The sequence below is a fragment of the Dissoconium aciculare genome, assembly GCF_010015565.1.
Source record: "Dissoconium aciculare CBS 342.82 unplaced genomic scaffold K489scaffold_2, whole genome shotgun sequence".
Taxonomy (NCBI): Eukaryota; Fungi; Ascomycota; class Dothideomycetes; order Mycosphaerellales; family Dissoconiaceae; genus Dissoconium; species Dissoconium aciculare.
In genome coordinates, this window is record NW_022984952.1 from 858,156 (window position 1) to 883,565 (window position 25,410).

The 25,410-nt window shown below is 52.1% G+C and overlaps 11 protein-coding genes across 11 annotated transcripts; 9 read left to right on the top strand and 2 right to left on the bottom strand.

The window, feature by feature from the left end:
• The first annotated feature begins 47 nt into the window (after nucleotides 1-47).
• K489DRAFT_398436 (uncharacterized protein) lies at nucleotides 48-1,997 on the top strand. The gene is made up of 2 exons (XM_033606933.1): nucleotides 48-293; nucleotides 349-1,997. Exons 1-2 carry the CDS (start codon nucleotides 99-101, stop codon nucleotides 1,960-1,962), a joined length of 1,809 nt encoding a protein of 602 aa, XP_033463133.1. The 5' UTR covers nucleotides 48-98; the 3' UTR covers nucleotides 1,963-1,997.
• A 310-nt stretch (nucleotides 1,998-2,307) lies between these two features.
• Nucleotides 2,308-5,258, top strand: K489DRAFT_376491 (glycosyltransferase family 39 protein). The gene is made up of 3 exons (XM_033603930.1): nucleotides 2,308-2,750; nucleotides 2,833-4,468; nucleotides 4,523-5,258. Exons 1-3 carry the CDS (start codon nucleotides 2,478-2,480, stop codon nucleotides 4,966-4,968), a joined length of 2,355 nt encoding a protein of 784 aa, XP_033463134.1. The 5' UTR covers nucleotides 2,308-2,477; the 3' UTR covers nucleotides 4,969-5,258.
• Nucleotides 5,259-5,380: 122 nt separating this feature from the next.
• On the top strand, nucleotides 5,381-7,088 carry K489DRAFT_392436 (uncharacterized protein; the record flags this gene model as incomplete). Its single annotated transcript, XM_033606739.1, has 3 exons — nucleotides 5,381-5,661; nucleotides 5,887-6,089; nucleotides 6,312-7,088. Exons 1-3 carry the CDS (start codon nucleotides 5,580-5,582, stop codon nucleotides 7,086-7,088), a joined length of 1,062 nt encoding a protein of 353 aa, XP_033463135.1. The 5' UTR covers nucleotides 5,381-5,579.
• Nucleotides 7,089-9,226: 2,138 nt separating this feature from the next.
• Nucleotides 9,227-10,163, top strand: K489DRAFT_376495 (uncharacterized protein). The gene has a single exon (XM_033603931.1). The coding sequence runs from the start codon at nucleotides 9,279-9,281 to the stop codon at nucleotides 9,756-9,758; it is 480 nt and encodes a 159-aa protein (XP_033463136.1). The 5' UTR covers nucleotides 9,227-9,278; the 3' UTR covers nucleotides 9,759-10,163.
• Nucleotides 10,164-12,277: 2,114 nt separating this feature from the next.
• On the top strand, nucleotides 12,278-14,359 carry K489DRAFT_386569 (uncharacterized protein; the record flags this gene model as incomplete). The annotated part of the gene is made up of 1 exon (XM_033606235.1): nucleotides 12,278-14,359. One exon carries the CDS (start codon nucleotides 12,278-12,280, stop codon nucleotides 14,357-14,359), a length of 2,082 nt encoding a protein of 693 aa, XP_033463137.1.
• A 393-nt stretch (nucleotides 14,360-14,752) lies between these two features.
• K489DRAFT_406891 (amino acid transporter) lies at nucleotides 14,753-16,752 on the bottom strand (the record flags this gene model as incomplete). The annotated part of the gene is made up of 10 exons (XM_033607303.1): nucleotides 14,753-15,166; nucleotides 15,230-15,292; nucleotides 15,347-15,545; nucleotides 15,600-15,731; nucleotides 15,796-15,861; nucleotides 15,910-16,268; nucleotides 16,316-16,329; nucleotides 16,387-16,569; nucleotides 16,634-16,652; nucleotides 16,720-16,752. The coding sequence occupies 10 exons, from the start codon at nucleotides 16,750-16,752 to the stop codon at nucleotides 14,753-14,755; spliced, it is 1,482 nt and encodes a 493-aa protein (XP_033463138.1).
• A 1,541-nt stretch (nucleotides 16,753-18,293) lies between these two features.
• K489DRAFT_350412 (uncharacterized protein) lies at nucleotides 18,294-19,416 on the top strand (the record flags this gene model as incomplete). The annotated part of the gene is made up of 4 exons (XM_033602422.1): nucleotides 18,294-18,545; nucleotides 18,598-18,834; nucleotides 18,889-19,031; nucleotides 19,092-19,416. The coding sequence occupies 4 exons, from the start codon at nucleotides 18,294-18,296 to the stop codon at nucleotides 19,414-19,416; spliced, it is 957 nt and encodes a 318-aa protein (XP_033463139.1).
• Nucleotides 19,417-19,899: 483 nt separating this feature from the next.
• Nucleotides 19,900-21,237, top strand: K489DRAFT_376502 (uncharacterized protein). Its single transcript, XM_033603932.1, has 3 exons — nucleotides 19,900-20,484; nucleotides 20,621-20,790; nucleotides 20,843-21,237. Exons 1-3 carry the CDS (start codon nucleotides 20,155-20,157, stop codon nucleotides 20,862-20,864), a joined length of 522 nt encoding a protein of 173 aa, XP_033463140.1. The 5' UTR covers nucleotides 19,900-20,154; the 3' UTR covers nucleotides 20,865-21,237.
• A 136-nt stretch (nucleotides 21,238-21,373) lies between these two features.
• Nucleotides 21,374-22,677, bottom strand: K489DRAFT_428529 (uncharacterized protein). The gene is made up of 2 exons (XM_033608340.1): nucleotides 22,540-22,677; nucleotides 21,374-22,480 (listed from the first exon to the last, which is right to left on the bottom strand). Exons 1-2 carry the CDS (start codon nucleotides 22,543-22,545, stop codon nucleotides 21,404-21,406), a joined length of 1,083 nt encoding a protein of 360 aa, XP_033463141.1. The 5' UTR covers nucleotides 22,546-22,677; the 3' UTR covers nucleotides 21,374-21,403.
• A 221-nt stretch (nucleotides 22,678-22,898) lies between these two features.
• Nucleotides 22,899-23,584, top strand: K489DRAFT_376504 (ribosomal protein 60S). Its single transcript, XM_033603933.1, has 3 exons — nucleotides 22,899-23,008; nucleotides 23,066-23,234; nucleotides 23,296-23,584. The coding sequence occupies exons 2-3, from the start codon at nucleotides 23,076-23,078 to the stop codon at nucleotides 23,476-23,478; spliced, it is 342 nt and encodes a 113-aa protein (XP_033463142.1). The 5' UTR covers nucleotides 22,899-23,008; nucleotides 23,066-23,075; the 3' UTR covers nucleotides 23,479-23,584.
• Nucleotides 23,585-24,159: 575 nt separating this feature from the next.
• On the top strand, nucleotides 24,160-25,021 carry K489DRAFT_419382 (ribosomal protein S19; the record flags this gene model as incomplete). Its single annotated transcript, XM_033608208.1, has 3 exons — nucleotides 24,160-24,218; nucleotides 24,287-24,583; nucleotides 24,646-25,021. Coding segments are annotated over 3 exons (426 nt in total), but the record flags the coding sequence as incomplete, so codon positions are not given.
• Nucleotides 25,022-25,410: the final 389 nt, after the last annotated feature.

A 25,410-nucleotide genomic window follows, 5' to 3' on the forward strand; every position in this document is an offset into this window, starting at 1 on the left:
TGCCGAATCGGTACATTCATGATTATCAAATTCAATCTCCATACTCTGCAAAATTTCGACGAATATTGCTGATTGTTCACCCGATTGAATATATCACAATGGCAGCTTCGGAGAAGGTCGAAAAGCGATCGAAGCGCAAAAGCGACACAACATCCACTCACAAACCTTCGAAAATCTCAAAAAAGTCAAAAAAGACCAGCAAGTCCTCAGACACAGCAGCGGCCTCGGCGTTCGCATTGCTAGCCAGTGGCAGTGCGCTTGACGCAAATCTTTCTTCCTTGTTCGCGGTCAAGGTGCGAATCCAAAGTGTAAAGTTTAAGAAATTTCGGTGATGCTGACGACGTGCAGCAACCAGCAGTCAAGGCAAATATTGACAGTGGTCGAGAGCGATCAGCTACAAAGCCTCGCACTCAGGACCTGGATAATGATGCCGACCTTGAGTCGATCAGTGAAGGACTCGACGATGACGCAGACGAGGCAGAAAGCGGATTGATACCACTTCAGAACCGGCTCCCGCTACCAGACGAAATACAACTCCTTGACAACGATGACGAAGGCCGAAGTAAGCGCAAGCGCAAGCGCAAGGATGGCGACGATCTGGAAGGCAAATACATGGAAAAACTTGCCCAAGAAGAAGCTAGAGACTTTGAGCGGTTGGCTGCTGCACGAGCAACAAAGCGATCGAGACAGCAAGAGACCGAAGACCGCATACAATCCCGGGAACCTCAGGCCGGGGCTGACGACGGTGAAGACGACGATGAAGACGACGATGAAGGTGAAAACGACGCAGAAACTGGGACGGCCGACAATGATGAAAGCGACATCGAGGAGGTGGAAGATGAAGTCCCATCAGAGCCCGTACCAAAGCACGAAACAGAGGTGGCAGCAGATGAGGACCTCGCAAAGGCAAATCGGACTGTGTTCCTTGGCAACGTTTCCACGACTGCCATCACATCGAAAGCTCACCGAAAAGCATTGATGGCGCACCTTGGATCGTTCTTCACAGATCTTGCGGACGCCAAGACAGGGACGACGAAGCCCAAAGTCGAGTCGCTCAGGTTCCGATCTACGCCTTACGCCTCTGCTATTCCCAGAAAGGCTGCTTTTGCGAAACAAGAGGTCATGGACGCCACCACGAAGTCAACCAATGCATACGCCGTCTATTCAGCCCCACAGCTGGCTCGAGAGTCTGCGAGACGACTCAATGGTACCGTGGTGCTTGATCGCCATCTGCGCGTGGATGAAGTGGCACATCCCGCCAAGGTGGATAACCGTCGATGTGTGTTCGTAGGCAATCTTGGATTTGTTGACGACGAGACCAATATTCAAGATGCAAACGAGGAAGAGGGTCGTGAGAAGAGAAAACGAGGCAAAGAGCCTGCCGATGTCGAGGAGGGGTTATGGCGGACATTTGCGAAATGCGGCAAAGTGGAAAGTGTCCGGGTGATCCGTGATAGTACAACACGGGTTGGCAAAGGTATCGCTTACGTTCAATTTGAGGACGAGAATGCGGTTGAGGCAGCCCTACTCCTTAACGAGAAGAAGTTCCCGCCGATGCTGCCTCGCAAGCTGAGAGTAACGCGCGCCAAAGCTCAAAAACGCAATGTCAAACCTGGCTCTGATCGACCAACATCACGGCCAAAAACGAATGGATACCAGCGCAAGGTCACCTCCGAGGAGGCATCGAAACTCGGGCGTGCTGGAAAACTTCTGGGTCGCGCCGCTGCCTCGCGAGTTCGACGACCTGAGAAGAGTAATAGCAGCAATGGAGTAGCTCGCCCATCACGACCATTACTAGCGGAGGGTATCAGGCGGCCGGAGAGCTTTGTGTTCGAGGGACACCGTGCAAGCTCGAAGCAAGGCAAATCTGGTCTGAAGCTGGGCGGAAAGCCCTTGTCTAGTAAGAAAGTCAAGGTCACAAAGCGAAGTGCCGCTTTCAAGGCGAAGAAGAGGACTGCCTAGAATTAGATGAATGCTGTCACCGTTTCGTCCACGCGCTTGAGCTCGTCTCTGAGATGCATTTCCAGTCATGAACTTAGCTGTGATTTGCCGATGTAAGAGATACCGTCCACACTGGGCAGATGTGTGTCCGACCGGTGCTGTTCTATGCCTTATGTTGTAGATGACCCAAATCTAGATTGAATGCCACCGATGTTGGACTATTTGACAAATGTGCGTTATTATTATAATTTTCCTCAGTGGGCAGTCGAGCTGGCGCAGGTCCAGCTTTCCAGATTCGGTCGACATTGACAACCCTTGTTTTTGGAATGGCGGCAAGCTTTCCCTGCGGGTATAATTTCGTTGGACAGCTGGCATTCACAACACGTTGATTGATATCGCATCAAGGCCGCAATCACCTCGCGCTTGTTCGATTACGCCCACACATTCCTTGCATTGGATCCGACGCTCGACAACCGACCCATCTTCCGCGGCTGGTTTCCGCTGAGGAGACCGTCGTTCGCTGTTGGAACACCACAATGTCAAACCCCCAGGGCTCTGTGAAGCAACGAGGGCCTAAAGATGCTGGAAAGAAACAGCCCACGGCACCTGTTGCGGATGCGATCACAAGTTTGAAAGCGAACTCGAAAGAGACGCTGTCGGCTGTGAAGAAAAACGTGCAAGAATCGGCAAGGAGTGATGTGGACTACAAAATCGGCTTCGTGATCATCACAGTTTTGGCCTTTCTCACAAGATTTTGGGGCATCAGCCATCCAAATGAAGTCGTGTTTGACGAAGTCCATTTTGGAAAGGTGAGTCTATACACATGAAGGCTGGGCCGCGAGAGCTGTGGCTGCAGAAGAGCATCAATAATGACATCCTGTCATCAAACAGTTCGCATCTTATTATCTTCAACGAACTTATTTCTTCGATGTTCACCCTCCATTCGGAAAACTTCTCTTCGCGTTCGCTGGCTGGCTGGTCGGATACAATGGCGAATTTCTCTTCGAAAACATTGGCGACTCCTACATTACCAACAAGGTGCCTTATGTTGCATATCGCGCCATGCCTGCTTCAATGGGCGCCCTGACCGTATCGACCGTCTTCTTGATTATGTGGGAATCTGGATATAGCCTTCCCGCAACCATTCTCGCTTCAGCGCTGATGCTCTTGGACAACGCCCACATTGGGCAGACACGGCTGATTCTTCTGGATGCCACTTTGGTGTTGTTCATGGCACTGAGCATCTACTGTTACATCCGCTTCTACAAATTGCGTCATGATCCATTTGGTAGGAAATGGTGGAAGTGGCTGTTGCTCACGGGAATCAGCATGAGCTGCGTCATCAGCACCAAATACGTCGGCGCCTTTACCTTCTTCTCTATCGGTGTACCGGTCATGATTGACCTATGGGATCTCCTAGATGTCAAGCGGAAACAAGGCGCCCTAAGTTTGGTCACCTTTGGTCATCATTTTGCTGCACGGATGATTGGTCTGATTATCGTGCCATTTGTGATGTACCTGTTTTGGTTCCAAGTACACTTTAGCATCCTCAGTCGCTCGGGCCCAGGCGATGAGTTTATGAGTGCAGGATTCCAGGAAACACTGTCCGACAATTTGATGACACAAGCATCTGTTCCAATTGATTACTTCGACAGCCTCACGCTGAGACACAAGGAAACGAAGGTTTACCTGCACTCGCACACGGAACGCTACCCCCTCCGCTATGACGATGGCAGAATCTCTTCGCAAGGCCAGCAGGTTACTGGCTACCCACACAACGACACCAATAATCTCTGGCAGATTGTCCCGGCGCATGGCCGAGAGGGACAAGGACAACGAGTCCACAACGGAGAGATCGTCCGCCTCCGCCACTTGATTACCAACAGCTGGCTGATGACCCATGATGTTGCTTGTCCGTTCTTCCCTACAAATCAAGAGTTTACCACGGCACCGCTGGACGAGGGAAATGGACCTAGATTCAACGACACGCTCTTTGAGATCAGAGTCGATGGTGGCAAAGATGGAGCGGAGTTCCGAACCAAATCGTCTCATTTCAAGCTCATTCACGTGTCCACTAGAGTTTCGATGTGGACACATACTACACCCCTCCCGGATTGGGGATACGCACAAGCTGAGATCAACGGCAACAAAAACAATCAGCTCCCTAGCGCCAATTGGTACATTGACGATATTTATGGTATCCCAGAAGGCTCACCGCGACTGATCAAAGAGGTCAGAAAGCCCAAGACTCTTCCATTCTTCACCAAATATCTCGAATTGCAACGTTTGATGTTCCACCACAACAACGCTTTGACATCATCGCATCCATATGCATCCCACCCGATCCAATGGCCGTTCTTGCTGCGTGGCGTCAGCTTCTGGACACATGAGGAAACGAGGCAGCAGATTTATTTTCTAGGTAACCCAGTCGGCTGGTGGTTTGCTTCCTCCATTCTCGCAGTCTTTGCTGGCATCATCTTTGCCGACCAGATTTCTGTGCGCCGCGGTGTGGACGCGCTCGATCGCCGTAAGTCTAGCTCTATCCTATCTCGGTAATACTGATATTAACATAGTCATCTAGGCACTCGCGGTCGTCTTTACAATAGTTCTGGTTTCTTTTTCCTTCTTTGGGCTGCCCACTACGCTCCGTTCTTTATTATGGGCCGTCAGCTTTTCCTGCACCACTATCTTCCAGCTCATTTGGCCAGTTGTCTGGTCGCCGGTGCCATGGTTGAATTCATCTTCAACATCGAGCCTTCTGAACTGGCCAACATCTCGTCGAAGAGCCCCATCGTCGACGGCAGTAAAGGCAATGTCACCCAGCAGCAGCAACGCTCCAGGCCCATCCGCGAAAGGATCGCTGGTCAGACTCTGCTCGCAACATGGGCTGCGAGCGGCGTCATCATATCAGTGCTCGTGTGGAGCTTCTTCTTCTTTGCACCCGTCACTTATGGTGCCCCTGGTTTGAACGTGCAGCAAGTCTTGGCAAGGAAGTGGTTGAATTACGACTTCCACTTCGCAAAGTGAGCGAGCCCGGGTGCGACGAAAGGTGTTCCCGGAAGAACTGCGCGATCGAAGCTAGTCGGCAATGTTTACAAGACACTCGCGGTTGTTAGGCCGAAATGCTCCGAGATCCAGCGAAAACGTCTACAAACCAAAAACTAGATCACGCAATTCATGTAAAACACATATGTTGCCAATTCGCGTTAAGACATTTTTGAGTTAAGAATGCCCATCCGCCTATTAAAGCAGCGCCCTATGTGCCCATTGCACTCTTGTTCCACATATCATGCCCGTAAGTCATCTGTGATCATGCTGCAATTGATCACGTGAGGTCAAATTTCGCTTGAGGCAAATTGATGCAGGCACATGCAACTCAAGAATTCCTACCGCTGGTTGGTGTCCCCACTAAAATAGATAATGATAATTAATCACCGGCGAGGTGTCAAGTGCGAGGCTTCACCTATACATTACACTTGAGAACCAAAAACGCTCCAGACTTCCTCGAGCATTTATATCTAGACGACCATTCTGTGTAAGCCCACGCATTTTTACTCTCACACAGAGCAAGTCGAGATATCTTTCTGTTTCATGTCATAAGAGCTTGCTGTGCGCACAGACTCCAGTGTGGACCTGGGATGCCGTCGCCGCCCGGAATCAACACGCGAGAGTCATTGTCGGAAAACATCCAGCTACAAACGCAATCGCCATATCACACGGGTACCTCAACACCGTATCGCCACTACCAGCATCCACTCAATATTCAGCCACGACAACCTCCTCAGCGACAGCCACCACCACAACCACATCCACAACCACATCTCCAGCCGATATTGCCTGCCCAGGCGCACCGCCAGCAAGTACCTCAGCAGTTCATATTCCACCATATCACTGCCCCGCCCACACCTCCCACTGCGCCAGGATCTGTGAGCAAGCCCAAGGCAGCGGGCTTTGCGCCAGACCCTCGGTCGGCATCGCCTGTCGCACCGGAATACAGCCCGATTACGCCTAAAGTTCAGCCTGTGCTGCCGGCGACAGCGTTCATTCCGCCGCCGGAAAATGGCGGCAATTTCACATTCTCCATGGCTGAATCAAATGGCGGAGACCAACACCCAAAGCCTATACAGGCAGTGTTACCAGCTCAACCGGTGCAGACGATTGCGCAGCTCTCGCAGCCCAAGCAACCTATACAGCCCTCGCAGCCTATGCAGCAGGCCCAGCAGCCCCAGCCGATACAGCCTCCAAAGTCGCCAAAACGACAAGAGCAAGCACAGCAGCAGCGTCCGAATAATGCCCAGCAGCAACCGAGTGAGCAGCAGCAGCAAGAGCAAAAGTCTCAGTCCCAGCCTGCTGCACCGGCGGTGACGAAGCCCGCAATTCCAAAGGCGGAATACATACCCCAGCCGCCCACCCGTCCCTTTTCCAGCGCAGACGCAACTGACGCCATGGCTCTCCGAGCGGCAATTTCCACTCTACAGTTTCAGAGGCAGAAAGCGCAAAATGATATGCAGGAGTTAGCGCGCATCAAACAGATGGCCTTGGACGATCCCGAGCGATTCAAAAAGGAGCTTGCAGCTGGAAGACTCAAGGAAGAACGGCATACAATCGGCAATATGCAGTCAATTCTTGATGACCTTGACAATGGAGATGACGACGACGAGGTTGTATTCGAATTGAGATCCGTCAACAACAAGTCAGAAGGAGGCGAACAGACGTCCAAAACGTCAGCTGGGATGTCCGATCTACAGTTGCCCCCGCAAGATGGTTCATTGTTGCCGCAGGACTCAGTCATGGCCGACGGATCTGCAGCCGAGAAGGATGCCTCGGAATCTAAGGATGCCTCTCAACCATTCCCGCGGATACCAGGAGCGCAGAACGTGGTCCGCATGCCTTGTGTTAATTGGGACAAATATGGCATTGTTGGCGAGCCGCTCGAAAGAATGCACAACCAACAGAGACGGTGGCCAGGCACGACTGGTGGAAGCGGGCAAGATCGTGGGCGAGAGCACGCGGTTGCAGCACCTTACAGTCCATTCCTGGATCGGATTGAACCTCCGCCAGCGCCTGCGGCTCCGGGGGCTGAGTCACGAAAGGACTCTGCAGCGGTTTCCCCTACCGCCCTGAGGGCGCAGAGTGGTAGTTCTTAGTGGACTTTCACGGCTGCCATAACGAAGAAGAAGATGCATGATGAGATTTTTCGATGAAATGAAACGAAACGATAACGAAGATACAGTATACGGCAGTGAAGGCACGCCCTGGGAATAGTAAAAAGCGCTCCACTCAGCTATAATCATTCTCAGCTCTTATTTTTCCCAATCAAATTCGTTTGGCGAAGATGACTTTTCTATTTGACCATTGATGACGAAATTACGTGAAGCCGACCCAATAGTACACATCTCTCTTCCGATAAGGGAAGCCCGATCGGCAAGAATTCCGAGCACTTTCTCACAGTCCACGGGTAGCACCGTCTGTTTAGAAGATGCCTGAGGAGGAACAGCAACAACTATAATGTTCTCGTCATGATTCGTGGGGTTGGAATCCCGAGGCATATTCCGACTCAGTATTTCCATAGCGCGATCATGGTTGCACGCGAATTTTTCCAGAGACCGATCTGTGCACGCGACATGCTTGGGGCGAAAATGGGCGGAAAGCTTCCCTCGTCTCTACACAGATTGTATATGCCCTCCAGGGACTCCGTCGGTATTGTAGACCAAGGTAGTGACGCACTGGAAACCCTGGGGATGCGCGTACGTGCCCCCCCCCCCCCCCCCCCCCCCCCCCCCCCCCGACGGAAAAAGAATGGGTCTCGCGCTTTCTGTACGAACTGTCATCCACTGTAGGTCATCATACCAATTGCTGACGACGGACCTGCGTGCGGCCCAGATGACGCGTGTCGCAGCGTATCATCATTCTGGCCCTATCGCGGACAAGTTGGTCGATCACATCAACACGAGCCAGCTTGCTATACAAGTCGGGAAATAGTTGGAGACGATCTAGATACCCACCACACTGTGAAGATCGGGGTAGCCTTATCATCTGGGGACGATAAATGGTGATTTGATCCGACTAGAGCAGGAGGTCCCTGGGCCGGACGGAGAGAAGCTGATCTCATCATTGATCGACGGCGGGTATTGGTCGATGTCATCAATGGCAGCGTTTTGCTTTTACTACCCCAGTCGTGCCGATCATTGGAATGAAATCCGGAGAAGTAAGAAGATGTGGTGGAATCGTGCCACGGTTTGAAACTTTGAAGCACTCCAGCTCCGAGTCGCTCCGAGCTGCTCCTATGTTCTTGTGGAAATTCACGGGTGTCAGACCTAGCATCGGCGGTCGTGACGTAGACAAACCCCGTTTTGACGATTGACTGGCGTGTGTACTCAAATGTTCGTACGTGCGAGTATGTATTAATACTGTTTGTTTTATCTGCTAGAGGGACGCATGTACTGTATGCCTAGGTACATCGGGATTTGCACAGAAAAGCGGCGTGTTGATGGGGTATCGTGTAATCTACGTCATCACCAAAATCTCACGAGGTCGCAGAAAAGCCCAGAGCTTTTTTCGTCATGTACGAGTCTGTTGCATATCTCGTGACTGTCATGGATTGCTACCTCTGTTGGAATTCGCACAACGAGGGGAGACTTTGCGCCTTGCCAGAGAAACCCCTGATGCCCAGACTCATGATTAAACAAGAGATACAGAGATGATGCAGCATGGTTCATCATTTGAGGACAGCCAGTCTCCACGATGTTGATCTGCACACGCGAAAGAGGACACCGTCGGTGTGCTACCATCCAACCCACATCCTGCGGCAAGCACTGCCAGCTCGAGACGGAAGAGATCGGCGCGTTCAGGGTCCTCTGAAACGCAAGTGGTTTTTTGGAGTCAGACTCGATGAAGAAGCTACGGAATTCCGCCATGCCGAGTTTCGTGTCCCTACCCAGGTCATCAACAAAAAGAAGCCCGGAGCCCAAGCGCCCGACTTTGAATGCAAAACTGCAACTTTTGACGATGATGTGTGACCAGGTACACGAGTGGACGAGTGGAAAGTATTCCTCGGTGCCGAGACTGAACATCATTGAACGCTCGGGCATATGTGAAAAGAATGAGAGCAATTGAATTCACCTCGGGCGCTTTCGCGAAGAAGGTTTTCGCCACCAACAGACGGTCGTTCATGCAAAAGAAATTGATAGTGTCCATGCATCCTGCATCAGCAATATGGATTCGCACATTCGCTAGATGGTGCTTGGTCCAGCCTATGAAAATATAATCCAGAGAACCGCTGTTATGACATGTTTACAATAGCTGCAGGTATAACAGCTTATCCCTGAGAGATTCATATGTTTTCATTGGTCAAAGCCCCGGATCGACGACGCTACACCGTCAACGATGTATTTGTTCACACGGACAACAACGCCATGGATCAATCGGATTTGTTACAATCCTCGACGACAATGGTAAGAATGCAGCACAGTCGCGAATGTCTATTTGTGTGGGTGGTGGCTGACCTTGTCTTCAATGGGTTTGGCAAGTTTCTCAACGCTCCGAAAGCTCCCGTGCGTTCGCCCGTCGCTGGAAAGGCCTGGACGAGAGCGCAAGTGGGCGGCGGCCGCGTGTGCATGCAACGCGTGCTCTCGCCCAAGCTTTTCCGCTGTTCCAATTCACGATCGGCGGGCGGGGAGGACGGCGCGACCATGTCGGTGCAAGTCCGACCCAGCACGAATTCAGAGTTTCTCTGCGCATGTGCCGATAGTCTCAGTTGGATTTTGTTGTCGAAAGGGGGGACGCCAATGCATGCAATGCCGTGGTGTTGCCTATGAATTGTTACGACTAGTGGTGCCGTAAGGCAAAAGAGTGGATCATTGGAAGCAGGCTGAAAGGACTACCGTTCTGATTTGCAGCCGAGAACGGTGAGGCTCTTCGGGCAGCAGAAGTGGGAATACCTCAGGCGACAACGACTGCGAACTCGCTGTGGCGGATCGATTAGGATATGTGGAAGCTTGTGATTTGTCTGGCAAAGGCGGTCAAAACCATCGAGTATCGGCGATGACGGAAGCGGTGGAAGTACTCGACGTGTGTGATATTCGATGGAGTCCATGGGTGCGCAATCGAGAGTACAGGCCTGTGCAGGAGTAGTGACGAGACGGCCTACGGCCACTCTTTGTGCGGCACCGCCGGAGCACATCACATCACACCTTTGTGCTGGGAACCTCCCCTCGTCAGATCAGATCTACAGTACGAAAACAAGGACAGTTTACGGTCATTATCATCTGGGTGTTCGCGTGCCACTGCCGCGATACGACTGCTCTTGGCGTGTGTCTCAGAAATGGCTTTCTCAAACACATCCCGCTGTAGCATGTGAGGTGGGTGGCGGAGGTCACAGTAGCAAGTGCATTAAGATCTGGCTTGTACCTCGCCTAATGAATATAAGTGCAGCGGCGCGGGAAAGTGCGGAACAGGTCTGTAGTACTTCGCAGCCACCCAAATGATGGATTCCGTCACGTTGAAAATCCATGAACGAGAGCACTATCGATCAGCAGTCCGGGCAGGGTACTGGACGAGCAGCAAGAGAAGAAAGCGTCGGAGTGATGGTGTTACGTTGCAGACGGGGGTCGGTATGTGCGCAGCCTGCAAGTCGGTAACGAAGAGGAAGGACGGCGGGGTGGGGACTACTGGTCAGTACTACTGTAGGTATGGGGGAATGGTGGGGAGTGAGAAACGATAGACAGATCTGGCTCGTGGAAGTGTTGGGGAAATCCAGACGGACTGCCACCGATAATCGCCCCGTCGAAAGTCACTCGGAGAACGGGCTGAAAGGCTGTCTCCTTTTGGTCAGTAGGACATCACATTTCGTTTTTGAGGAGATATGGTATCGTGACCATTTGATGTGTAGTGCTCGTATTGTTACAAGTCTTTGAATGAAGAATATACCATACCGCTGTGCTTCGTTTGCTGGTGATAATAAAGACATCGTCGTCGGCTCTGCTAGTTCTGCACGCGTGGGCGAGCATGGACATCATCTCTAGGACGGTGTCTCTCTCTCGCGCGCGCGCGCCCGGTACTCCCTTGAAAACGGCGGCGGTCGCAGAACGGAGGGTGAAAGGCAGCATGTCCTGCATACTAAAGATGCATTGCAGGGCACCACGGGCTCCAATGGTGCGTCCACCACAAGTTACCTGTTGAGAAGCCCAATGATGTTCAAAGGCGGAAAAGTGATGAATGGCACAACTGTGTAGTAGTGTTGATGAATCAAGACATATCCATGTGATAAGAACAGAACGACGGCGGGAAGGGAAGGCAAGGGGAGAAATGGCGGAGTGTGCAGACCTGCATGCATGTCTCTCATTCCACACATCAGCCCGTTCAGGACCCAAATTCTCGACCAATCCATGGAGCCTCGCCGCCGCCCGTCGTCTCGGTGAGGAGGAGTGGTGAGATTGGAGCATCATCAGTTAGTCAGTCAGTCGCAATCTTGTCGTTTGCATGATGTATGAGGAAGAAGACAATTCTCCCACGAGAGTGCGAACGCATCAAATGTGACGGTCAACTTGGGTAAGGACGCATCATCGTCACCGACGGCGACCTCTACTACGTCCTGGGTTCCAGGTTGCCATCCGCCCATTCTTCTGCAAGTCTGCTGGCTGGCGTCGCTCCTAGGGCCCGCCAACTCCCACACTCCACCAGCACCCTCTTTGTCTGTCGTTCACCCCATCGCTCCGACGCCCTCACACTCCACACTCCACACTCTCTGCCTCTGCCTCTCACACCCAGGCCAATTCGCCAACGCCTACGAAACCTTCCTCAACCTTTCTATTCGTCACACGTCCTTGGAACTACTTCTTCCGACCAACTTGCTGTTCAGCCTTGTCATTCATGACATCCACGCTTCCCTCCTCACCCGTGCCGACTCTGTCAATCCTCGACACATCACTTCTGTAATAATACAGCCATCCCGACAGTTTTCACGCTTCAACCTGACTCCCAATCAATAACGCCGTTCACCGCCGCCTCGAACATACACTCTTGGTTTCCATTCATACCATAGCCAACCTGCAACTTCTGTAAAGAACAGTACTGCAGACTTGCTCGTACCGCGCGAATCTGTTGCGTTGCCTACCCTCTAGGACTCGATTCTCGACCTTCATCACACAGCGGCATTCCACCACTATTATCCTCTGCCCACCGACTTCGCAAGCCGTTCAATCCACCTCGCTCATCGAAGTTGGCCCGGTCGGCCCTTTCCGTTCCAGATCCATTCGCGCATGAGTGACGGCGCCGTTCGCAACGTTCCGGTCACCCGCCTTGCGCGACCAAGATGCCTTCTTCACCCAAGCATACCATGCAACATGAAGACGTTCAAAATCAAGAACGCACAAAGGCACGTCGCTTCGCGCCAGAGCCGATCGAGCAGAGTACTCGGAGTAACAAAGGAACCCAATCAACGCCAAAAATTGATGCCACAAAGCCTCGACGATTTGTGCCACAGGTAGTGGAGCAGGAGTCAAGGAGCAACCGGGAAGGGTCTGATGCGAAAGAACAAGATGCGAAACCCAAGGCAAGACGCTTTGCACCACAACCTGTGGAAACATCATATTCTAGCAGCAAGGGCAAGGGCAGCAAGGCCAAGTTTCTCCCTGAGCCCATTGAGTCGTCTTCGCGCTCAAACCGCTCAGGCCCCAAGAAGGACGCCAATCGGAAGTTTGCACCTGTGTTGATAGATACTGCCAAGCGTACGCGCAAAGCTGGAAGTGATTCACAGATAAACCCGCAAGATTATCGCACGGAGTATGGCCATACTATTCACGCTAGTGAGCATCGGCGACACGTTGCAAAGAAGAAGGCGCTTGTCGAAGATGATTCACATCAGGCTCGGCGGAACCCGATTGGACATTCGATTGATTTTGCCGATCTTCCAAGACGCCCGCCATCGCCTCTGGACGGCAGCGCCCCTGCAAGATTGTCGGTTCTTGCGCCGGCTCGGAATCATTCCTTCCGTTGTCCTGACCTCGATACCATCGAAAGCTCAGAGAGCGAACGCGAGTCGACACCATCATCCTTGTCCTGCAGTCCCGGACAGGGCTCTCCGTTGACTGCTTCGGACACATCCTTTACCGATTTCTACAAACATGCCACCCGGATCCGAGAAAGTGTCGATGAAAATTTCTCACACTACCTTCTCCAATTGGAGGCTAAAAAGGCCCAAGAGCGGATGCGTGAGCAAGCCCTGGCTGCCTTTCCGAACTCGGATTTCCACGAACCAGTTCAGCATTATGTGGATGACGGCCAAGAGAGCGACGAATTTGAATATGAAGACCGTGTTGTGACATGGGATGGCTTTGACGAAGACGGGCTTCTCACACTCGTACGACGACGTGATAGCACCAAATTGTCCTGGGAACAAATGGAACTGCAACGCCACGCAGAGCGGATGGAGCAGGATCGAAAAGCCAATGGTGTTACCAACATGCGTGAATCAAGTCGTTCACCATGGTGGAATCCTGTTCATGGAGGCACCATCCACGACTCTGATGCACAGATGCGCTCTATGCGTGATCGTGCTCGGCCACCTATGCTTGGTCGGGACTTGGTCTTCCCACGCTGTCCGTCACCAGAACCTGCACGATTCGATGTGACGCAAGGTTCAAGCGTCTTGCGCAAGCAAATGAGCTCTCGACTCGGTTCCAACGAGGAGGAGTCCGCCGTCCCGAGTCTCTGGGCCGCCTCAGCAGCCGCAAAGAAGTCTTCTGGCGACAAGCGCATAGGACTTTGGGGAGGCTTTTGTGCTGCCACCGAGGAAGGTGGAGTTACAGGAGGTCTTGCGCCGCCTCTTGGACCGACAGGTCTTATGACTCCTCGTGATGAGCCCGCCAATCCGTTCGAACAATCTTTTGCCAAAAGCCGGACGCTTGGCGGACTGAATAGTGGCGACGCAAGCCATGGCATGATCGCTACACCGCCGACACCGCCGGCAGAAGTTCGCTCTGCACCCGGTATTGCCGGTATCGATACTATCCTCGTCACGGACTACGAAAACGAACGCGACATCACTGTCTCATATCCGGACAACTTTATCACTCAAGTTTTCAACTACCTATCACTGGGCTATCCTGCCCTCGCAAGGCCGTTCGACGAGGAGCTTGCTAAGATCTCGCGTATCTCGATCGCAGAATTGCGTCAGGATGATGTCCGAGCCCGTCAGAGTCCTCGCGGATACATCCGCCTCGGCCAGGATTTTGAAGGCGGCGGCGGAGAGGAGGTAGTCAGCGAGACTGAATGCGTAAGGTGGCGCGCACTCAAGCTTTATGTCTACGAATGGGCACGCCAGGAGAAGAACATGGTCGCATCGCCAATCGACTCCGGCGCTGCTGGCGCTGTTCAGCACGGCGCTGTGATTGAGAGGCGAGGATCGTGGGGTATTTAGAAAGCAGCGGGTAACGAATCTCGCGCCCAGAACCGACCTCTGGGCACGCAGAATCATCATTTCTTTCGGAAGAATTTCTACAACGGCGTTTCAATTTTTGTGTATTGTTTCATGTATAGCGGGTTCGGTGTGAAGAGGGTTTGGCCGCATGATGGTCTCATTGAAACAAAGCATATAGACATGGATTGATTGACAAAAAAGGGAAAGGGGACTTAATGACCAAATTAATCATTATTGACATTGAAATTATGTACGCTTTTGTTGTTTCAAATCGTGCGTGTACATTCTGTAGGCCTGCACAGTAGCACCACAGTGTCTGCGACTCACGCCATTCTCATAGTAAATATTAGGCATCCAAGTCGTCCAAATTCATTATGAGCCGTCGAAAGCAAATCATTCTTGTTTCACCAATGACACCGGAGCGATGTACTTCTCGCGACCGCCGCCCGCCAGGTAATACGTCAAGGCGAGCAGGCAGGTGACAGCGAAGATCACAATCGACCAGTTGAAGTCGGCAGCCCAGATGACGCTGTCCAGCAGAGGCGTCGTCGGGAAGAACGAGAAGACGAAGGCGATGATCAGGAACGCCAACGACACGTCATTCAACGGGCCGCCCCACTTACCAAGTGACCACCGTCGTGGCAGAAGGGCTTCTCCACGAATCCGCTTCAGCCGGATACAGCCGATTGAGACGATGTATGAGAAGATCAGCGCGGCGTTGGAGACAGAGAGTACAGCGTTGAATGCTGTATCGGAGCCGAAGTTTATGGCCGAGATGACGATCGAGACGCCGAGGCAGACCAGTAGCTACGAGTGAACGAATCAGTGGTCTGGCCGACATGTCCGCTACGTTGGGTGGCCTCCACTTACTGCATTCACAGGGACCTCGAGATCCGGGCGTACTGCGCGAATCCAGGTCGAGTACGGGAACCCCTGAATTGATGTCAGCCAGAATCCGCGCTGTGGACTGTGTGCTCGGCCGCTTACATGATCACGACTGAATGCCCAGATCTGCCGCGACGCGCTAGCAACGGTGGTCACCGTCGAGAAGAACAACAGAACGATCAGGAGTGTTCCGAGGACGCAGGTAGCTGCGTAAGAACCGGTCGAGGTGAAGATGATTTGCATGACGGGGAATTGCGAGGCATCATCGCCGACGACTTGGTCGATGTCGATGATGCAGAAGCTAAGAAGCGATGAGCTGATGTCCATTGATCAAGGCATGGAGGTGGCATTCTACCAGAATGTGATCATCATGGTGATGCCGAGGATACCATTGAGCACGGTTGCAAGCATCATTGCTCGTGGAAGCTGGATTGAGGCATCTTCAAGTTCTTCAGACATGTGGGCGCCACTGTCAGGGCCGATGAAGCTTGGTTGGCATTATCTATTAGCACAGACGAGGAGGGGCGTATGTTGCAACGTCGATATCTTACCACCAGATTGGGGTTGAAAGACCTACGATACATGAGAGGCCGATGTTGCCCCAATCACCACCATCGCTGCTGACGATTAGAGATTGTTCGAAGCCGACACTTTTCGGAACTTACTAGAAGCTGGTGAAGACTTGAGCAGCAGGGGCATGGTCCGCCATTATCCAGAAAACCAGCAAGAAAGCGAAGAAGCCGAAGACATGTACGAACAGGATCATGCCTTCGGCAAGCGGCAAATGTCGCGCGAAGAAGATGTTGAAGCCGACGGTCAACGCGATGAATAGATAGACCATCAACGTCGTCTGCCAGAGGGCACCGATGTCTGCATCGGGATATTTCAAAACGACCAAGTCGTTAATCACGCCCGCCAGCTGCGAACAGCATGAAGGGACGCCGGCGATCCAACCCAGACATGAGCACCATCCGACCACGTAACTGAGCGATTTCTGCCATTCAGGGGGTGCAAATTCGCTGACCTACGATCAATTAGCACAGATTTCGTGTGGGTTTCAAGATGGCATACCCAATGGTATTGACCTATGCGAGTGTCAGATGGCATTGAAATTACTTTGGTCGTTACGAACAGGTACTTACCTCCAGCGGCCGGCGCCATGGACGCCATTTCTGCCATGGACGCAATCATCGCAAGCATACAGAGCCACACGGCGACCATACACCAGATGGCTCCTCCGGTACCTCCGTTAAACAGTCCAAAGTAATTGGCAAGCAAAGTGCTCTCCCATGTAGCTTGGAGAATTGTTACGAAGCCGACAATGCCTGCGATGTGATTCGTTGTCAATTCTCATGGGCCTTGCCATCCTGCGAGGTTTCTGTCACCTACCCACGAATTTGAAGCCGCGCTGGTCGAACATCAGCACAGGTCCACATGATCAGAAAAGTAGATATTTGAAGAAGCGCAACGCTTACCCGAAGCTCCTGGACTCGACCCATGCGAGCCATGTCATTTCTGTCGGCAGGTGTGCTGCCCTGCGACCCGCCGGCGACAGGGTCATCATCTTTGAACGAGTCAATTGAGAGACGGCTCTCAGACTTTGACTCGATCATTGCCGCCACAGCTTCTCTGCAGGTGCTGCACTTTCGTATGTGGCCAATTTATTTCCGGGAGCAAATCGCTTGACCCTTCTCACGGCGTGAACAGCGCCGTTTCGTGCAGTGAATCAGGTGCACTGCGCCAGAGAATCTGATAAGTATCCCTGTTCAGACCTTGAACTTAAGAGATGCACAATCTAGAAGCATCGAAGAACACGATTGAGATTGTTTTGAACTGCATGGTGTATTGTGGCCCTCTCCAATGGTTGCATTTGGTGTCGATCATTGTGGTGTGTGCGGAAATGCTTCAACGCGTTCACGAAGTTACATGTCAACGGTCAAAACGTACTATGCGCAATTTTCGTCGAGAGTCTTCGTGGCATCTCTGTGCACTCGCGCAACCAAAAGGATGTCGCGCAGGTGATCTCCCGAGCTCCACCCTAAATCCAGCTCGCCTGCGCAAACATTGACGATCATGTCGCAACAATAATGTTAGCCACAAGGTCAGCCAGCCCAGCGACGGGCGTCCAGAACACTACTTGTCAATTGGATGGTGAAATTGCATGTTACCATCGCCAAAGCGAACGTTCATCTCCGCGTCCATTGACGCGGTATCGCCACGCTTGGTTGGCGCTTTGGCGCGATGGCGTTCCGCAACACACGCCAAAGAGATGTGGTTTTCTTTTTCAACCCACACCTTTGCCCAGAATCGCCTCGGCGTTTCAGCTGACGCCACATATGAAATCGTCACTCAGCTGTAAAATCTCAACTCGGAAGCAAGTACACACATTATGCTCTAATCGGCCCACATCATGTGCGGCATTATCATGGTCCACATTGAGCGTTGCGGGACCACGCGACGTGCCCAAACCCTAGATGCATCCAGGAATTACCTCTCCGTCAATGTCCGTCTTGAGCAGCCTCTCAACCGTCGCCGAACGGCTTCGATCTGGGTTGCTGGTCCAGTGGAATTTGCTTGATCGGCTAGGAAGAAAAAGGGCTTTCATGCGCAGCAGATCTGTTTCACGTCTTGTCGTCGAATGGGCCTCTTCAGATGGCTGTTGAAGTCCCGTTGATTGATCACCTGTATCGGCATGAACTTACCATACCATTGCCGTACTTTCCTGCTTTAGGTCTCGAAGCTCTGTGTCAAATCGATTGATTGTGCGTTGGTGTCGACAGAGCCTTGTGCTTGCACTGTCGAGCAGTTGAGAACGTCTACCGTTGGACTTGTCTATTGATAATTCGAACGCCGGGGTCTGCAAGAAGAGCCTTATCACTTGCCAATGCTTGTTGACGTGTGAAGAGCGTCAGTATCCATTCCGAAGAAGAGAAGCATTAGAGCCTTGCGAAGGTAATGCCTGCCTTATCACAAATTTGCCATTCTGCTAGCTGCAAAAGCTCACAATCACGATAACATTTCTTGCTGCGACGGGCTCATTCGTGTCAACATGCCGCATCGTGATGGCTTCCAAAACTCACTCAGCTTCACCATCAGTCTGTGTTTGGTCTTCACCATTGCCGTGGCTGCGGCACGCTTCTGGATCCGTCGTGGGTCCTACGGAATCGACGACGCTATCATCGCATTCGGCACTGTCACATCTCTCGTGCGGACGGGACTGAACTATTCTGCTCTTCAACTTGGAATGGGTCAGCCCGCGCAGTCATTTTCAACCGGCGAGGCTCTGACCAATTTGAATGATGTCAGTTTGAGATGGGATCGCTCATCGATGTCTACATTGCTGACGCCAGCAGCTCTCGTTCGCAAGCATGATCATGTTTCTGGTCAGCCTGTACACTACCAAGTGCGCGACGATCGCTTTTCTCAGCCGCGTGACCTCTAGCACCGAGTGGACACTCTTGTATCACGTTTTCAGTGGGATCATAGGCTTTGTGGGCCTTTCGTCGGTTCTCCTTGCCACGGTCGGATGCACCGCCTCATCTGGATTTTACTGGAATGTATATGGAAACCTACATTCATGTCCAGCACAGGTTAGTGCTGATTTACCTTCACCCATGGGAACCCTATGTTGACTCGATTTGGAGGGTATTCGCTGGCAAGTCATTACTGGCCTCGACGTCTGTACGGAAGTCTTGATCCTTGCACTCCCTGTGCATCTAGTCTGGAATCTGCACATGCGCCGAACAAAGAAAATAATGCTCACTGCAGCGTTCTGTATCAGAATTCCGTAAGTTCGGTATACGAGGTCACATTTCAACGTCCGACTTTGACTGACTTCTGACGGCAGGGTCTTGTTGCTGTCAATCGGCCGCAGCATGTCTGTGGCGGAGCTTCAACAGCCCCAGATCGATGTTGGATTGCAGAGTGCGCTCGTCGCTATTTGGATGGACGTTGAGTTGGCTATTGCACTGGCTGCAAGCACGATCTCCGCTCTGAAGACTTTCACGGAGAACTTCAACATCGGATTCGGCCTTGGCTTCACTCGTGGCAGATTGGAGCAAAGGTATGATATGTCGGAAAGAACTCGCCCAGCCGCGAAACACAGCGAAAAGGACGAGGCGATTGTCGCTGTCCAATTCGAGGTCTGCGATAAATCGTCAATGTCATGTTAAGGCTATGTGCGTAACATCAGAGCGCCGTTCTGATGAGAAATGACATACGCCTTCATTCGAGATCCATCATAGGAGAAATATGAATGAAGCAAGCCTCGATCTTTATTCTCATTCGTCTAGTGTTCGCAGAAAGTGGCGGCAGGCACTTCGTGTTTGCGCCATCCTCCTCCATATGATTTGTACCTTTGATGAACATGAATGACTTCAAATTCGCTCGTCTTGATTTCAATGCCAGGGCAAGGAGGAACAGCCATGACAGTAGACAGCTTGTGTCTTCATGACAGTGTTGCAGTGGTAATACAACATGCAGGGAGCTAACTTATACTGAATATTATCATGTAAGCTTGCGCTCGCTGACCCTGACATTGAAGACGCAGACGATGATTTAACCTGTTCTTATAAAGGTTGGAGGTAATGGGCGACTCTGGGGCAGCGGAAGTTCCCGTCGTTGCTCTGGCGCGCGAACCCTGACTGACACGAGCGACAGGCACGAGACATCCGCGAAGATGATATTCAGAGACCACAAATTCAAAGCCACCTGAACTGCGCCAACCGGGAGCAGCACTGCTACACGGCAACATCTGCAATCAGCTACAAATTTGAGATCTGGTGGACATCGCAACGTGCCTATCTGAGGTACACCTTCACGCCGATCAATGACCCGACACTGAACAAACCTTGATACTCCACCGACCATTCCTACCTGACCTGTCGCGTTGCAGTCACCAGCATCTCAACATGTTCTTCGTACACCAGCTTGAGCGCGAACTTTTCTTGCACCCGAGCTTCTTCGATGCGCACGCACAACAGAACATCCGGGACAAGTTGCACATGGACATGGAGGGCAAGATCATTGGCGAGATGATGGTGGTCACAATCATTGAGATCGATGAAATAAGTGAACCGAAGCTGGTTCCCGGCACAGGCATGGCGCGTTATGATGTCAGCTATCGTGCCATCGTCTGGCGGCCATTCAAAGGCGAGGTCGTGGATGGCATGGTCAGCAGCGTGCTTGCGAATGGTTTCTTCGTGGACGTGGGTGGACTGAACGTATTTGTGAGCAAAGCGGTACGTCTTTCAAGATCTTACCCTATCGCTCTCGCGTGATACGCGCTCCTGTGGCAGGCTTGATGGTAGTTTTGGAGGCGTGTATCACGGTTGGCGATCTTTTCGAGCATGATGGTTGACGATCTTTGCATGACAGATGATTCCGCCTGCATTGAAGTACAGCGCAGAAGGCTCGACGCCTGCATTCACGGATCACGCTGAGCAGATCGTCGAGCGCGGAGCTCAGGTGCGATTACGAATCAAAGGCATTCGGGGTGAGATTGGTTCCATGTACGCGATCGGAACCATCTACGAGGATTACCTAGGGTGGGTGTTCGTGAACTGTGTGGTGAAAGTATGTGCTGACAATTTTATGCAGTCCACTCCTGCAATCACCATGAGTTTCAAACTGCTCGATGTATGCAGGTAACTTACATTGCCCAGGCTGCAGACCAGGCTGATGTGTGAACCATGTGAAATTATGATGTTTAGAGCGAGGCGTTGGGGCTCCAAAATTGAATTTGCAAACGTGATAGACTTACGAGGATACCCTGTTTAGAGAAACTAGATGCCTGGCTGATCAGATTCACGCCAATGTCCGTCTTAATGCCATGAATGCTCAATTCACGGTCACGGATCTAGCGAATGGAAATTAATGGCACTCTCGAAAGCATGGCAAAACCATACCATTCGCATGATTGATCGATTGACTGGAATTCAGAATGCAAGTGCAAAAGTGACAGTGACAAACTTGCTCGTTGTATTGAATATCTGCAATGACGAGGAAAGAAGATGCTACAGACTCACGCGAAAACTAGCAAATGCGCCGCCCTGGATTCCGTTTCCGTGCGCTACGTGATATCGGTGCGCCATTCCCATGAGATTGTCAACGCTAACGAAGACGCCGGTGCTTGTAACTAACAAAAATCAATGAATTCGATCAGATTCGCCTCTTTGCAGCAGCGTTTTTGTTCAGTGCTTGAAGCCTTTTCTTGCGTTCCAACTTCTCGCGACGATGCCGCTCCTCTTCCTCCAATGCGGCTTGGTCCTCCCTCCTGGCCGCGCGCAGAGCAGCGGTCTCTTCCCGATCCACATCATCGAAGCCACCCTCCATGTCTGAAGAAGCGGCAGAGTCGTAGTCTTCCTCCTCTCCCTCCTCCTCCGCATCGCTGAGGTCCGACCAGCTGGCGTAACCTCCGTATCTGTCTTGGCCCATACCTTTCTTAACCACGGGCTTTGCGCGGGGTTGCGCGCTCTCCCCTGCTCGCATTGTGCCCTTATAGGCCAGAGGTTCGGCGGATTTCTTCATCGTGCCCTTGTAACTGGTCTCCTGCGCCTTTTTCTGCGGGTTTGGCTGTCCATCGCCCACGCCTGCGGGCCGATGGCGATCCGTGGTAGTGGGCTTTCCGGCCTTCTTTGCTTTTTGTGCTTCCTGCATAGCCTCCTTATGCATTTTCTCTCGCTCCCTCCGGCTGACTCTCTCCACCGGCTTGGGCTTATGTTTGATGCCGCTTGTGGCAGCAATCTTGGTTGCTTCTTGCGAAGCTTTCGCCTTCTCCAGCAGCGCAGCGAACCCACGGGGTTTCGATGGTGGCGCACTCGGCGCATTCGCAGCGCGAGGCAAAGATGTCGAGGAAGAAGAGGTCACAGTTTGCTGCGGTCTTGAAGCCGGTTTGACGGCCGGTGAAGGCTGACCTCCAGGCCCGGCGGATCGTGCAGTACCACGATAAATTGTGGCCGTGCCTGCGGACACAGGTCGTTGGCTAGCGACATTTTGAGACGTCTGTTGTGTTGTCCTGTCGAGCTTCTGGGATTTGAAGCGTGGGCTGGGCTCGGGGTCCTCTGATTTCCGCTTGACACCGGCTACTGCATTATCTGCGACAACAGGATTGCTGCTCGATAGACGAAATCGGTCTGTCGGCTTGGGTGCGCCCTGCGCTGGCCGCGCAACACTCGAAGGGCGCGTTTGTGGTGCCTGTGGCTGTCCAGAAATAGAGGAAAGAAGAGAAGTAAAAGCCTTGGAGGTGATGTCAGTGTCTGAGTTTGATAAAAGAGAAAGTGGCCTCGATGACATACACTCATAGTTGTAACACACTAATTTGATACTATCGGCGACCAGGACTTCCAAGTAAATATTATAAAACAACCATGATAGAAAAGTCGATGAGTCCGGCGCGTGGTGCTCTCTGAAGGGCCGGCAGATGGTGAGGGTCGCTGACGTTACAGCGGCAAGTGGGAACGTGGTTGCCTCTATATATATACTCCTCCCAAGGTCCCCTTCCGTCTCAGGCGCGAATGTGGCACCTGAAGTCGTGTGCTGTCGCAGCGCGGGCCGACGGGAGTGCCCTTTCGCGATCCGCTATGCATCACTTTCGAAGTCTTGGCAGCCCACTCAATATCCTCATTCGTGCAAGATCACTTCTGCCAGACTTACTGTCAACATACGCATAATCACACAGGACTTGAAGTCTCAGTCTGCGCTACAAATCTAGCGCTTAAAGTGATTGATTCTCCTGTTCTCTTTTGACATCTCAAACTCAATCAAGTGAGTGTGAAATTCAAACGCAGAGAAATCGCAAGCACAGAACTGACGTGACATCAGCCATATCAAAATGAAGCATCTCGCAGCCTACCTTCTGCTCGGCCTGGCCGGCAATACCTCCCCATCTGCCAGCGACATCAAGGAGGTCCTCAGCTCCGTTGGTGTTGAGGCCGACGATGACCGTCTCGACCAGCTCCTCAAGGAGCTTGACGGCAAGGACATCAATGTCGTACGTCTATGCCCGCGATTTTTGAAAACGAATGGGCACCTCAAAACTAACCATTTCCCAGCTGATCGCCGATGGTGCTACTAAGCTTGCTTCCGTTCCCAGCGGAGGTGCCGGTGGTGCTGGTGCCGCCGCCGGTGGCGCTGCCGCTGGCGGTGCTGCTGCGGCCGAGGAGGCCAAGGAGGAGGAGAAGGTTGAGGAGAAGGAGGAGTCAGACGAGGACATGGGCTTCGGTCTCTTCGACTAAGCGTGTGCGCTTTTATCTGCATTCCGGGAAATCTACACGTCTGCTGGAGTTACAATTGTGGGAAGCTGGAAGAAACGCCTCTGTTTGGGGTTGAGAACCATGGGAACGGTGTTTTAAAGTGGTTATCATCATACGCTACGAATTGTCACGGCAAACCTATTTCTCAAAATGCAGAAAACTTGTGCAAACATTTCCCTCACACGTTGGATCCACGTTGGATCCTTGATCTCAGAGATTGGGATGTCCCACTGTCACATTTTACTAAAGTACATAGGTGGGCATGGGGCCAGCACGGCGCAAGCCCTAGACTTATGCTGTAGAATTACAGTCACGTGACACACTGTGGGATTCTCCATGATAGAGAATGTTGCCAAGCCTCGAATTGTACAAGCACACAGCTTCATCGGGGTGAACATCTTCAATTCTGAATCGCGCTCCAAAATTTCACTTCCTCCCACACCACTGCAAATATGGCTGACGACGAATACGTGAGTTGCCAATACTTCAGAAAAGTACGAGAATGATACTGATAGCAAATAGAACGCTGAGGAGGCTGCCGGTATGCACACACCAACTTTTTGCTTGCGCACCTTCGTGGACCGCGCGGATGGATGAAACCCTGTGGACAGGCCACGAAGGGGCGCTGGAAGATAGGATATCGGCTGACATTCCGGATGTGTAGCCCTCAAGGCAAAGAGAGCATTCCGCAAGTTCTCATACCGTGGTATCGACTTGGACGAGTAAGTGCTGCGGCGAATCAGAGTGGTATTGGACCGGAGACGGGAGGTGCTCATACATGATGTCTCAGGCTGCTCGACCTCTCTTCTGAACAACTTCGCGATGTCGTCCACGCCCGCGCCCGCCGTCGGTTCAACCGCGGTCTCAAGCGCAAGCCCATGGGTCTGATCAAGAAGCTCCGCAAGGCCAAGCAGGAGGCCAGGCCCAACGAGAAGCCCGACCTAGTCAAGACCCACCTTCGTGACATGATCATCGTCCCCGAGATGATCGGCTCCGTCGTCGGTGTCTACTCCGGAAAGGAGTTCAACCAGGTCGAGATCAAGCCCGAGATGGTCGGTCACTACCTCGCCGAATTCTCAATTTCATAGTAAGTGGCACCACGCGATCTTAGTTCGAACATCGCGATCGAGATGCTAACCTCGTCAACAGCAAGCCCGTCAAGCACGGTCGTCCCGGTATCGGTGCTACACACTCTTCGCGTTTCATTCCCCTCAAGTAGGCATTTACGATCACGGAGTTTGTGCGATGCATTCATGGGTATGGGAGTATTTTGGGGTGTGACGGTAAATAACCATAGTCTGGTAATGGAAACCAGCTCGCTCGCCAATGTCATTTCTCGTGGATTTCAATGACTCGATGACCAGCCTGTAGCCGTGTGAGATCAATCCAATTGTAACTAGTAGTGTTGCATCTTTCGCCATTCCAGCTCATCCTTGATGAACTATCGACGGCACAAGCACAAGCAGCAAGACATGATTGTTGCGGAGCTCAGGGTCATCGATTGATCTGCCAATAACGAGGCTTAAACGACATTACTTCATTATTGTACATGCTCGCGAGCTCATAATGCCTCCAACGACCCTCGTGGATCCAAATCCAACAGGGCCCGTCGCTCACGATATAACGAGTTCATCTCTGCTGTCCACGGCTCGAATTGAGTCCACTACTCAGCCAACACTTTCCTCGTGGCGATTCTCGCCCCGAGACATCCATCCTTTCCATGATCATGGAAGGCATGGTCTCAATTGATTGATGAGACATTTCCTCGAGAAGTCTCCTCCCTCGAATAATAGCGCTTGGCATAGTGCATGTGAAGTGTTAGGAGCTGGCACCTGACATCTCTCGCGATTTCAGGATGCCTAGGCCGACAGTCGGCGTTTCCGCCGCATGGGCCCGGTAATGAGAGCTGCGTTG

Bases quoted from the DNA above. Each gene is read 5' to 3' on its own strand.
- K489DRAFT_376502 (XM_033603932.1), top strand. From the start codon at position 20,155: ATGTTCTTCGTACACCAGCTTGAGCGCGAACTTTTCTTGCACCCGAGC. The intron at 20,485-20,620 runs GTACGTCTTTCA...TTTGCATGACAG, and splicing joins ACGTATTTGTGAGCAAAGCG to ATGATTCCGCCTGCATTGAA. The intron at 20,791-20,842 runs GTGGGTGTTCGT...AATTTTATGCAG, and splicing joins ATCTACGAGGATTACCTAGG to TCCACTCCTGCAATCACCAT.
- K489DRAFT_398436 (XM_033606933.1), top strand. From the start codon at position 99: ATGGCAGCTTCGGAGAAGGTCGAAAAGCGATCGAAGCGCAAAAGCGAC. The intron at 294-348 runs GTGCGAATCCAA...GACGACGTGCAG, and splicing joins CTTCCTTGTTCGCGGTCAAG to CAACCAGCAGTCAAGGCAAA.
- K489DRAFT_376504 (XM_033603933.1), top strand. From the start codon at position 23,076: ATGAAGCATCTCGCAGCCTACCTTCTGCTCGGCCTGGCCGGCAATACC. The intron at 23,235-23,295 runs GTACGTCTATGC...ACCATTTCCCAG, and splicing joins ACGGCAAGGACATCAATGTC to CTGATCGCCGATGGTGCTAC.
- K489DRAFT_376495 (XM_033603931.1), top strand. From the start codon at position 9,279: ATGTTTTCATTGGTCAAAGCCCCGGATCGACGACGCTACACCGTCAAC.
- K489DRAFT_376491 (XM_033603930.1), top strand. From the start codon at position 2,478: ATGTCAAACCCCCAGGGCTCTGTGAAGCAACGAGGGCCTAAAGATGCT. The intron at 2,751-2,832 runs GTGAGTCTATAC...GTCATCAAACAG, and splicing joins ACGAAGTCCATTTTGGAAAG to TTCGCATCTTATTATCTTCA. The intron at 4,469-4,522 runs GTAAGTCTAGCT...ATAGTCATCTAG, and splicing joins TGTGGACGCGCTCGATCGCC to GCACTCGCGGTCGTCTTTAC.